The sequence below is a fragment of the Ochotona curzoniae genome, unplaced genomic scaffold (assembly GCF_017591425.1).
Source record: "Ochotona curzoniae isolate NIBS_2020 unplaced genomic scaffold, NIBS_Ocur_1.0 scaffold_3223, whole genome shotgun sequence".
Classification (NCBI taxonomy): domain Eukaryota; kingdom Metazoa; phylum Chordata; class Mammalia; order Lagomorpha; family Ochotonidae; genus Ochotona; species Ochotona curzoniae.
The window spans coordinates 6830445-6844188 of NW_024467108.1; the positions used below are offsets into that span (position 1 = coordinate 6830445).

The 13744-nt window shown below is 38.7% G+C and overlaps 1 protein-coding gene across 4 annotated transcripts in view; it reads right to left on the reverse strand.

Annotated features, from left to right (window-relative positions):
• Positions 1-5459: 5459 nt before the first annotated feature.
• RSF1 (remodeling and spacing factor 1) overlaps positions 5460-13744 on the reverse strand; it is a 123531-nt gene continuing 115246 nt past the window's right edge. For all 4 annotated transcript variants that reach the window (XM_040964222.1, XM_040964219.1, XM_040964220.1 and 1 more), the window contains exon 16: positions 5460-11243. In XM_040964222.1, coding sequence (XP_040820156.1) covers positions 10672-11243 — 572 coding nt within the window. In that variant the 3' untranslated portion in view covers positions 5460-10671. The remainder of the gene's footprint in view (positions 11244-13744) is intronic.

Genomic DNA, 13744 nt, shown 5'->3' on the forward strand with positions numbered 1-13744 from the left:
GCCTCTGGTCCTATTCACTCGTCAGGTGTGTACAACCGTGCATTAGACGCTGGTGTGGTCCAGACGCCAGCCAGGTGCGCGAGCCACGTGTCCCCGAATTGACACAGGGTACAGAGCTCGCCAGGCAGTGAGGGAAAAAGGATTTATCCTGCAGCTGTGGATGTTCAGGATGCAGCTTTGATGAATATACACACACACCCCAACTATATATAGGATATTTCTATCACGACAGTTTCCTGCTTCTCCTTTCCAGCAACACTTCCTTCCAACTGGTAATCTTTATATCCTGAATGCCTAATCTAGAACTCTGTGTAGGCAGTTACACAGTCCACATGCCTTTGTGCATGTCTTCCTTCACTTAGCATATTTTTGAGGCTCACCCTCGTTACGGCTCAATTTCGTAGTAGTGAATAAACCACAATTCCATTATCTGCAGAGAGGAAGATCTTCCCTCTAATGATTCACTCCCCAAGTGACCACAACGGCTGGTGCTACACCGATCCGGAGCCAGGAACCAGGAAGTTCCTCTAGGTCTCCCACGCAGGTGCAGGGTCCCAAGGCTTTGGGCCATATTCTACTGCTTTCCCAGGCCACAAGCAGGGAGCTGGATGGGAAGTAGGGCTGTTTGGATTAGAAGTGGCACCTATATAGGGTCCCGGCGAGTTCAAGGCCAGGAATGTAGCCGCTAGGCTACTCACCGGGCTCTCTAAGCTGGTTTTTGTTTTGTTTTTACCATTCTACAGTTCTGTTAAATATTAATTCTAGTTGCTCCCCATGTTTATTAGCATTTGATGTTGTTTTTCATTTATTTAAACCATTCGGCCGTGTTTGCAAAAAGAAAATTCAGTAACTCACTGAATTTTAATTAGCTTTATAGCACATGAAAAAATTTTGTAAAAAGCAAGGCCAATTCACAAAGAAAAAAGAAAATTGACCCAAGAGAGCATTGATGTTGCAATTATTTAGAGACTTTAAAATAATTACCTTTTAAAAAAATTTCTTTATTTGAAAAACACCATGTCAGAGAGAAAGAGAGTGAGATTTTGCATACGCAACAGCCATGTCTGGGCCAGAGTGGCAGTGCCCCTGTGCCTGGGCCATCTTCCACTGTTCTCCCAGACACGTTAGGAGGGATCTGGATCCCAGGTGGAGGGGCCAGCACTCAAACAAGTGCTGTTACAGGATGCCAGCATTATAGGCAGCAATTCAACCTACTATGTCAAAATGCTGCCCCCAATAGCTTTTATAGAGACAAAGACATAAAAGAAATGCCCAAAGCAAGTTGAAAAAATGATGTGTTAACATAGTGAGTGTATCAATAAAGAAGTCATAAAAAGGAGCCCAAGAGAAATTCCACTGCCCGCAAGTGCAGTGACTGACAGGAGAATTTGCACAGTGTGACTCAATAGCAAATTCCAGCAGCAGAAGAGACAAATCAGCAAGCATAAAAATAAATCAATTTAAATTATACAGGAACAGAATGCAAAGAAGAATGAAGAAAAATAAACAGAGCCCTAAGACCCAGAGAACACCATCATATGCATAACACATATGGAGAAGAGAAAAAGCAGCAGAAATGGTGACAGAAAGCCTGACACATCTGATTAAGATACATGAATCTGTACATCTAAGAGGCTCAACATATTCCACCCAGCATAAATGTGAAGATCAACATACAGAATCGTCATAGTCAAACTGTCAAAAGCCAAAGATAAAAATAATCTTGCAAAGCAGCCAGGAATTGACTCATTGCCCATAAGGAATTCTCAAAACAAATGAAATAGCAATTATATGCAAACTATTTTTGATATCTTAAATGAAATGAACAAATTCCTAGAAAGCCACAAAGTATCAAACCTAATTCAGGAAGAAATACAATATCTGAGCAGATCTGTAACAAACACAAGTTACTTTATTAGTAATTAAAAAAAAAAAAAAAGCCCGAAGACTACATGAATCAGTGGTAATTCTACCAAATATTTATAGAACTAATAATCTTTTTCAAATTTATTCATGACTTTATCTTCTTCCTTCAACCATAATAATATAATAGCGAAATTTTGTCTTAAGTGCTGGGTTTGTTGACACAGGCTTATCCATCTCACTGGTGAGGCCAATGCTGATTCCTGAAATGGTCCTACCATGGGCGCTTTGGTCATCCAGTCTGTCATGCCCTTGTCAGGCTTTCTCTTCACTATATTGTGCAGTCACATTTCAATGAAATTCACCCCAGACTTTTTCCCTGGCTTCCATAATCTTGCCATGCTTTTCACACAGAATGTGCCTGACCTTTCTGTATTGCTACTACTTGTGGGGCCCTGAGCCTTTGTGTCTGCACTGTCAATCCCAGAAGTGGCTCCTCCTTTTGCCCTGTTCTAGAACCACTTTTAATTTGGGTGGTATCTTCGGAGCTTCAGGCCTCTTCTTGAGACTCTCACCACGACTGAATGGTACTCAACTTGCTTTTTTTTTTTTTTTAAGATTTCTTTTATTTTTATTAGAAAGTCAGGTTTTTTTTTTTTTTTTTTTTTTTTTTTTTACACAGAGTAGACAGGAAGGAAGATCTTCTGGTGGTTCACTCCACAAGTGGCAACACGGGAGCTAAGACAATTCAAAGTGAGGAGTGAGGAGCTTCTTCTGGGTCTCCCACTTGGGTGCAGGGTCCCAAGGCTTTGGTCAATCCTCGACTGTTTTCCCAGGCCACAAGCAGGAGCTGCATGGGAAGTGGAGCATCCAGAAAATGAGTAGAGCCTGCATGGGATCCCAGTGCATAAAAGGCGAGAACTTTAGCCACCAGACTACTATGCCAGGCCCTCCAGTACTTTCAACAATGCCACCTCTCCTACATGATCAATGTATTCTACAGCAATTACATCTTTTAAAATGTATCTGCAAGCCACATTCAGCCTTTAGGCTGAGATCAAAGGCAAAAACGTATGCACAATGTGGAAAGTCTCAAAGAGATGTAGGCTGACAGCCATGTCCTAAGCCCTGCTCTCTACTCCAGAAAAGGCTCATTCCTGTGAATAATGCAGTGCTACCAATGATGGCCCCTGTGGCCTCCAACACTGGACACCACCTCCAGTTAGCAGATTCTGTTAAAGCGAGAAATGTAAAACAAATCACTGAGAAACATTGTAACTCAACATTTCTTGTCAGCATGGACTAGTCTTATTAAGTTGTAATTCAAAGCCCCTGCTAGTTAATCTGTATTTCAAACAGAATTGCAAACAATGAGGGTTCAGTTAGTTTGTTGGTAAAAATAAAAATGGGTTCAAGGTGGGTTTCACAGTATTTCAAGAATAAAGAAAATCTATCAGAGGAATAGATGAATCCTGCTCTGGGTTGGGAAGTCTCATTAAAGTCATGTGGACTAACTCCTTTTTGGATGTGTTGATCTACCATGCTCCTGCCAAATGTCACTTGTCTGCCCAAACACCCCTTATTCATAGAAGAAACTCAGTCTGAAAGTTATTAGTAAATTTCTTTCCACAGAATGCACTGGAAATTTTCCCCATATGCCTGCTGCACTATAGTCTCATTCTGATCCAATGTGCATGCACACACACACACAGACATAATGGCCTCACTCATGCACAGTTTCTCTCAGGGCTAACATTAGAAACCAAGAACAGTTCTCTAATTATCCAATTTACTTAGTAAATGACCTTAAAATTATTTCAGGAAATATGGAATATAGAAAATCAATTCTCTTCACATTATTAAAAGTGGAGGAAAAAAAAAGAAAACATTAGTTTGGTGAAACACTTGCAAATTAACTTTGTAGATAGTGAAAGGAAAATTAATATATTCCTAGATGATTAAAAATGTAAAATCAAATTAAGTTTGCAAAGACATCATGCTAAATACATCAAATTATTTAAATTTTTATTATGACAATTGACATATATTAAGTGAAAGAAATGACAGAAGTATAATAAAACATTTTAAAAGAAAAAGTTACACAAGTAGGCCAACAGCTATAAAATGGCTTTAGGCCTGGTTTATAACATTAAGAGATCTGATCATACTGTGGTGAGACACTGAACATTCCATGAACAAAAATACTGGCACCAGCCACAACATAGTTTGGTTGTCACTTACAAGGAATATTGCATTTAAACAACTATGCACTGCAATTCTAACACACTAGGTGCTTTACACTGCATCTGACTCCCGGAAGCCTTAAGCTATCAGGAATTTCCATATGTGCTGATGCACAGAACAGTCTTTGTGTGTTAGCAGAATCACATTTCCAGTTTTCAGATCTCCCCCCAACGTGCATGCAGTACATTATCATGTGACACAGAGCACCCCAACTTCTTCTATTTGACTAACAGCACAGTCTCAAGGACTCCCACAGTTAGTTTTATCCTAATTGTGGAGATTCTGCTTTAGATCTTACCTCCTAGAGCCAAAATATTCTGACAAGCTATTCTACAGATAATTTCTTCTGATGCATAGGAAAATAAAGTATTTCATACAAGCAAGTCTGAAAATCCAAGAGGTGCTCTAACCAACCACTCACTGAATTTCAGCTATTTAAGATCAAAATGAAATTCTAAAATATACCATACACAAATTTTGATCTGGAATTTGTATTCACCTCAGAATGGGTAACAACTGCCTTCCTACGTTAGCTGACAACAGACAAAGGTAGATTAGAAATTAGGACGCATTTAGACAAATTCAATTCCTTACAAGAATACACTTGTGCTACAAAGCTGAGGCGTCAGAATGGTGAAATTATCAGATGGCAAAATGTACTGGCATTTCAACAAAGGCAGCGATTACATAATATGGTTAACAAATGCCAGGTAAGAATACTGACAAATCAGCAGTTCTACAAGATCTCAAAGTATCTATCAAGTAATTGGGGGTGTGTGTGAAGTCTGAACCTGATTCCCCTTCCTGCCATGATTTCAGCAAATATTCCCATGGAATTAAGTCTACTGAGTAACCAGATGGAACAATTTTAGCCTTCTTTTCTTTTACAGATGAAGAGAAACCAGAACAAGCCCTGGCCCACCCCACCAAATCCAGCACTGGACATGCCTTTTCAAAGTGCACATAAAACCCCGTGGTAGTTTTGGACAAGCTACAATTCAGATACCATTATCAAGACGTTACTTTGGTAAGAGAACAAAACACAAGACCAACATCAAGAAGACCCTATTTAGGTATCACAAAAATCATGCACTGAAATATTATGCTTGTAACTATCAAATTTGGGCTATTTTTTTTACCTGCTCCAATTCTGAAAATCCATTTACACTAATATAAATTAACTCTGAGTATATATGTATGTTTCTACACGTATGTATGCCTTTCATGCAATGATCTTAAAACTTTGAAGATAGAAGTTTTAGTCTAATTTCAAGCCTTGTCCATACAGTAGTACTAACATGCACCAACTCTGCTAAAGGACAGGAAAATGAAAAAGACCATGAAACAAATGGTTAAACAATTTTAAGTTTAATTACATAATGCACCTGTAGATGTTCTAGCAGAAACACAATTGTAAAAATCTACATCCTATTTTAGGGTATTTTCCCACTTTCCATCCCTTAAGAGCTGTACAGTTATAAAAAAAAAAGGTGACTCTCAAGCAAAATAATTTTTTTTTTTTGCTACATACAAAATAAGTTAAATGATTCAGAAAATCTTGAGCCATTAAGTTCCCCCATGAGTGTGTTCTGGCTGTCCATAAGCGTAACATGCAGACTTCTGGTGTGTGACCAGAATTCAATAAATACAGATCAAACAAGACTCCAAAACACATAAATTAGATTTTTTTTTAGAAACCGATGAAAGTCAAGAAAACATAGTTAGGGTTAACAATTCCGTTCTCAACTTACATCATCCAGTGGCAAAAAGAACAAGGCAGATTATTCAGTTCTTAGCACATTTTCTAGCTTGTACCGGTTTGGCAAAAAACACAATTGTAGTTCCTTTAAAAATGTTTCTCATTCAAACGTCTAAGAGTTCCATAAATTTCTACTCTAATAATTTGTTATGCAGTCTTATATAACTTACATATAAGATAGACATCTTAAAGTTACTAAAGTAAAAATAACATCTTTATTAATTGAAGCCATTATTATAATGTGCCAGAATTGGACTTATAGCATTTCCCAAAGTGGTTTAAATATAAAATGGAAAAAAAATTCAGTTTATATGATCAAAATTTCAAAATTCCACTAAGGAGATTCTACTCGAAACTTCTTAGAGGAATGGGGTGAGTAAAAAAAAAACAGCATTGAATATACAATCTACAGTGGCTACACCCAGCTTTCTATAGTTTGGCTTACAATTGCTTGCTTACTTAGGAATGATCTACCTTCAGCGTATCTGCAGACTTACTGAGAAGTTCTTGGCACCCAAATAATTAGAAAATTTAAATTGGAGTAAAATATTTTGAAGCAAATCATTATGTTAACAGGTAAGAACAATAATCCAGTTTAAACACATTAATAACAATGGCCCTTTGGGATTGCTATAGAAACAATGAGAAAGAAATCAGCTTACCATTTCCATGGTGAGTTTACAAGTACACACAGGGAATGGTGGATAAAACAGGAATGAGCTATATTCTAAGGATGTTTAGTAATAATGAATCATGTTGAACAGGGGAGGATGAGGTTGATTATAGTATCTGGGCAGACTATGCATATTCTGTTTCCTGGACAATCTGGTATTTAATATCAAAGTGTCAAACAAGAGAAACTATTGCTCTCTAGACTTTCCTCATTTTCTGTATGTTACAATGCATGATGGATTGATTTTTAATTATTCTAATACCTAAAATATCTTTTTAAGATGTGACCTTTGAATATTTGTTCTATGATATCTGTGAGGAAACAGTCTGCATTATGGACCTATTCCACTGGTGAAGAATGGATTTCACGTGTTTTTCTAAACACAAAATTGTAGACTCGTTAAGTTGTTAGTAGCTGTCAGGTAGAACAAACTAGTGGATGCTTAACATCTCTTATGTTCACAAAAACGAACTAAAAATGCATTCCCCCAAAGGAAATTCCATCAATACTAATTAAAAATAGCTAACATTTCCCCATGATTTTAAATAAATGTCCATATTTTACGATATATGCACTTTGCTTAAACGCCTTAATATGGCATGGCATAGTATCTTATTATGATATAATACCATCAATGAAAAAATGAAATCTGGACAGTGTGTAATATCCTTTTAAAACTAATTTTTAAAATGCTTTTTCACTAACTTCATTAGCATGTGAACTTCTTAATTCTTTGGCAGTCGCCCTGCTTTTTTTGCTTGTTTGTTAGATTTCCAGCAGGCATGAATGCAAGCCTTTACCCTCTGAAGCTGTTAACATTGACCAGCTGGAAAGGGTGTCAAGGAAGCAGAACTTCAAAGCATCATGCATGTTGTTGAAAATCCCTCTGTCACCATTTTTTAGTAATTAAAACAATTTAAAAAGTTTTACACCAAACACTCTTTGATCAGCGCAAATGCACAAAACCAAAACATATACTTTATCTGAATCCTTTTCACATGTATTTTAATACAAAGCTTCTGCACAGTAAAAATTTGGGCTAGTTTTCAAAGCTTTACAGAAATTGAAACTTCTGACTACTAAACTACATTTCCCCTTAATACATCTGTTGTAAAATACAGAGCATGATAAGAGTCCAACTTGTATTTCGAACAAAGGGGGCATAAATTATTAATGGGCTCAATCATATACAAGGAGCTACTGACAGTCTAAGTCCATGGCTAATGCTCTAATAAGGATCCCAGTTCCTAATGATTGTATTCTCTTTCAGATAGGGAAATATTTATGTTTTCTTGTAATGATTCTTATCTAAAACTTTCTCAGAGAGTATTTCAGTGGACACTCTGAAACTCAATCTAAATGCCAAGCAGCACAACTACTTTCTAACTCTCCAAAGTTTAATCAGCTACAATCCACTGACTTGCATAGTAATCACTTTACATATCAGCTGCTGCATTACAACTGTGGTAGATGGACCATGGTTAACCAGTTTTATCACACTGTAACGCTGAAAGGAATATACCCATTGAAGCTGACACTTCATCTCAACTCTGATAAATAGCAGCATAGGATGTCCCATGGCAGCAGGACATATGCTAAATGGAATACGCAGTCTTCACTGTTAAAAAAAAAAAATTACCTGGGACTTTCTATAGCAGAAGAGTACAAAGAACTGTTTCACACTAGGAGTGTTGTAAAAGTAAATATCTACCCACTAATCTTAGTGATAACCTGCTTAAATGAGGAATAGCACTAACAGATGGAAGTAGGAGCTGGTGTGTCTAGAGGTAGAGACAGGGCACATGGGGGAGCTGCTACTTGATAGTGGATGTACCCAACTGCAGGTTTAAAAATGTGAGAGGGAGACTGGGTAGCAGGAAGGACCGCCTGCATGTATGAACCACTTACCTTGCACTAGTAGGAATCTTTTGTACTGCTTGTCTGTTGTAGATAGTTAAAAGTTTTAGCTTAAAACAAACAAACAAAAAACCTAGCTGGAATGGAGGCTCCTCCTCTCACAGGCCTGCTTCACCGTCTCTGAAACTGCTTCCTCTCCCTTCCAGTGGAACATTATCTCAAAACAAACACAAAAATTCATAACTTGCTTGGAACCACTTGCTATCAGTGCATTCTGTTTCTAGGCTGCTTTCATTATTTTTTTTTTATGCAAGCACATACACATTGCTAGAGTCAAAGCAAAAAATATAAGTGGATGGATAACTACAAAACTAAAGCTAAACAACAACCCATGATGACTGAAAAACAACAGCTATAAACTTTCAAGGCCAAAATATATGATTTAAGGGCAAAACCTCTTGAGGAAGAAAAAGGAGTAGCATAAAGTTTTTACAGAGGTATTTATAATGTATATCTAATGCCAGCTTTTTAATAATAAAAAAGAGAAGTGCTTTCCTATACACAAACTAGCACATATAATGTATAATTTGGGAAGAAAACTCAATGAAGTTCCTTGGGCCAGCAGCAGATACAGTTGTGTCCATTGCCGGCAACAGACACAACACTGGAACAGAAAACCCCAAACCCCAGGGCAAAGGTATTCACAGAAGTACTAGTTGAAGGTTTCAGATTTGGACAGGAAAGGTTGAATGCAAGTGCTACACTCTATACAATGTTTGGTTCTGCCCCAAATTTTACAGCTGTAACAGAAACTAAGTAAGACAAACTAAGTAAGACAAAGCTCACATTTTAGTGTCCATATCATGTGTTAAGTATTTAGTTAGTTACAAACCACCTTTTCTGGAAACAAAGGCTTCTTTTTCATTAAATTATTGAGATATTTTAAATGGATGTGGTGCCTATGAAGCATATTAGCAGTTCTCACTCATCTCTATGTTGGTTATGTGATTATTAAAGAATTTTAATAGAAGTCTAATGGCCAAAGGCCAAAATCTACATTCAAACCCTGCTAATATATCCAGGCAGATAGGAAATTCCAACACACAGAGATGCACACGCACACAACTCACACACACACACACACATAGACAAACTAAAAACCTCCCAAAGGAACTGCTTTGTTTGTAGACTTCAATTTGAAGTAGATACCAAGGGCAAGAACAGACCAGTTAAAATTCACCTGAAAATCCCTTCCCCATCTTGAAATGTGCTAAAATACCATTGTCAGCTTAGCATCTTTTCTTGTATTTTATACATAGATGTATTTCTTCGAAAATGACACACAAGATATTTAAACATCAAGTGGCCAGAAGACAAGAGTTACAATGTAGGCGAAGTTTACATTCCATCTGAGTCTTATGGAGGACCGCAGTCATTTTACTAATAACTCTCCATCAGATATAGTATGTTCAAGGCCACCAGATAACCACAGCATAAAGCTATTTTTAAAATATTTGTTCCTAGCGCAATGTGGTTGTCAAAGCTTCATTATACATTTTACTATACAAACGCTTTTCAGATGATTAAAACAAGACAAAACAAAACAAGAAACTCCACTATAACAGAAACTTAGGTTAAAGGTGTTTTGTTTTTTTTAATGATGGTCTTTCATGGTCTCTTCTTTATTAAGCGTGGTTATCTCCAATAGTAAACAAGTTGATTTCACGAAGGCTGTTACTAAATGACTTATGTATGAATGTTATCTACAATTCTCAACAGTACAGACTTGAACTTTTGATCAGTCTGTTCACTATCACCTATGCCATGAATGCTTAAATAGAATATATATTTAATATGAAAAAGCTAAAGCACAAGTGCTTTCTCCCACCCCTAAATTCGATTTTGGGCCCTCACAGGTTTGGAATGCATTCTTATCCACCTTTTTTTTTCCCCCACAAAGTCAGGACAGCTCAGGAAATACAAAGTCAAAAATATACAAATCTTTGTTGTTATTATAATAAGATTTTTTTTTCATGAGTGAAATTACCAAGGACCATGAACTTGGAAAAAGAAAATCAAAAGGAATTTACAGCAATTATCTTCAAAGTTTGAAACTGGTCATTTCACAGAAAGAATCCAAGGTCTGTTGAAATTTTTCTTCTAAAAAGTCATTCTGTAGGAGTTTTCTAGGAAAATTAAACAGCTTTGAATAACTGGCCCGCTGGTGTGAGAGCTACCATGGAATAAATTAGCATAAAAATGGAAAAAAAAAGTCTTATAACTGTTCACTGTTACAGACATAATCAACAAGGTCAGTCACTCTCAACAGCTCATCTTCTTCCTCCTCCGGGGCCCCTGCCTCCTGCCCTCCACTCGTCCCATTGGGGGCTAGGCTTGCACTGGCTGTGCTGTTGTCCTTGGGGGTCAGAGGCTTCTCAGCTGGCTTACCAATCAAGTTCTCAATGGCTTTGCCAGGACTCTGTCCATTAGTGGAAGGCAAGTCCACTAAGCTGTAGTCCAGTGGGCTCCCCACTTTGCCCACGTTTTCGAAGTCCTCTTCCCCGTCACTTTCTATCCGGTAGGGCTTCTTGGTGCTCTCGTGCTCTGAGGGAAGGATCCTGGACTGGCCATCGCGGGCAGGAGGCTCGACAGCTCCAGGAGCATTGTCACAATTCTCCTCCTCATCTGTCTCAATCCTGTGCAGCCGTTTGCGGGATGGTTTGCCTTCCTCTTCCTCGTCTTCCTCTGCTTCGGAATACTCATCTGTACTTCGGCCTCGCTTTCGAGCTGAGCGCTTTGATCCTTTAGCTAGCTCATCATCTTCTGAGTTCTTGGACATATAGCTCTCTAGAATAAACAGCACATTTAAGCTATTGGCATGGGTAAATAACCGTATGTAGTTAAGTAATGTAATTCTTCTTTGCTTCCCCATATTCACCCCATGTCCTGCTTTCAGATTTGCTTGTATGTAAATATTTCCCTTCCAGAGTGGGACTAAATTCTCTCTTCTCACTTTTCAAACAAGGCTCAATATGATTCCTTGCATATTCTACCTATAATCTTTAGCAAAACGCAGGTTTCCAGAAGAAGGCTGGCAATTCTCAAATTAGACAAAGACAGAATGGTAATAAACTATCAAACATTTCCCTACTAGTTCTAAAATGAAGGCATCTTGTAAATATATCTGAAAGAAAAAACTAAAAACCGATACTGAACTCTGTACATCTGAAAGGGTCTGTTAACTCCTATCATACAGCATTAAACTGCTCAGGAGATCTGTGAGGTCATTTCTCCTGTATCTTCACTTATATCACGTGACCTCACCTAGTGGCAAGGTTTTGGGTACCGTCTACATGCTGATAACTCCAGTCTGCTTTCAGGCAACCATCAAATACCAGACTTAAGTACCAGAGTTGACATCTATGCTTGGATAGGAAAACAGACATTTCAAAGACAAAGTGAGGCAAACTGAACTCGTGATAAACGAGCCTATAAAAAGCTGCGGCCCTGTAGTGTCCAGCAGTTTAGTTTCTAACTGTGCAATTCCAGCTGCTCTATTATACTCCACTCCTTTCCTGCTCTGATCCAACTGAACAATATGTCCTTTGCTTTACCTATGTAAAAAAAAAAAAAAAAAAATGACAGGGCCCAGCGGCATGGCCTAGCGGCTAAAGTCCTCACCTTGAACGTGCCGGGATCCCATATGGGCGCTGGTACTAATCCCGGTGGCCCCACTTCCCATCCAGCTCCTTGCTTGTGGTCTGGGAAAACAGTTGAGGACAGCCCAAAGTCTTGGGACCCTGCACCCATGTGGGATACCTGGAAGAAGTTCCTGGATCCTGGCTTCGGATCGACATAGCATTGGCCATTGCGCTCACTTGGAGAGTGAATCATTGGGACGGAAGTTCTTCCTCTCTGTCTCTCCTCTCTGTATATCTGACTTTCCAATAAATAAATAAATCTTAAAAAAAAAATTGACAATTTAATTGCTTTTCATCATGTTACTGCCCTATTCCCAACCATCACCATTTTGACTGGGACTATTTCAAGAAGACCATGGTGGAATCCCATATGGGCATGAGATCAAATCCCCATTGTTTCGCTTCTGATTGAGCTGATGATGCAGCTAGGAAAGTAGAGATGTCCCAAGTGCTTGGATCCCTGCCTCCCATGTGGGAAACCTGCAAGAAGCCTCTATCTCCTGGCTTCATTGAGGCCCAGCTCCAATCGCCGTTTCAATCAGTTGGCTGATAGAGGATCGCTGAGTCTATTGTCTCTCTGTAACTCTAAGATGTGTTAAAAAAAAATCAACAAACAGGGCCCACCCTGGTGGCCTAGTGGCTAAAGTCCTCGCTTACACGCCAGGATCCCATACAGTCGCTGGTTCTAATCCCAGCAGTCCCATTTCCCATCCAGCTCCCTGCTTGTAGCCTGGGAAGGCAATCAAGGACGGCCCAAAGCCTTGGGATCCTGCATCCATGTGGGAGACCAGGAAGAGGATCTGGGCTCCTGGCTTTGGAACGGCTCAGCACTGTCCAATGCGGTCATTTGGAGAGTGAATCATCAGACGGAAGATATTCCTCTCTGTCTCTCCTCCTCTCTGTATATATCTGACTTTGCAATAAAATTAAATAAATCTTTATAGAAATAAATAAATAAATAAACAAATACAATTTAAAGTTTTCAAGGGTCTCTCAGCTTTTGCCCTTGCCCCTGCAATTAAGTCACAACACAGGTGCCCTATAAGCCAGAGACTGGGGGAGCAGTGTAGTTGGTCAAGCCATAGTCTGAGATGCCAGCATGCCATCTGGTCACTGGTTTGTGTCTCAGATGCTCTTCTGACTCAGCTCCTTGCTAATGCACTGAAAAAGAAGTGGAGGATGGCTCACATGTCTGGGCTCCTGCCACCAGATGGAGCTTCTGGTTGCAGACTTGGCACTGTGGCTCTCTAGGGAGTGAAATAGCACATGGAGGATATCTGTTCCTCCTTCTCTGTAACACTGCCTTACAAATAAATAAATAAATAATAGTTTAAAAAAATATGAAGGCATAAAAAAAGACAAAACTTTTTTTTTCCCCTCAAACCCCTCCTAATGTTTCTTACCTGATACAGAAAAAGAAAAGTAATATCAACAACTGCTTGCTCTATGCCTCCTGATATGGTACAGACTAGTCTTGTGGTTATCTTAAAATTAAATTCAATACCATGGTCAAACCAGCCACATCTCACGTACTTAATAGGCAAAAAACCTACAAGCTATTGCACTGATTGTCATAGAGACTATTTCCATCATTCCAGAAAGTTCAATTGCACAGCAATGCTTTTCACCAGAAGTGAGCACAACTTT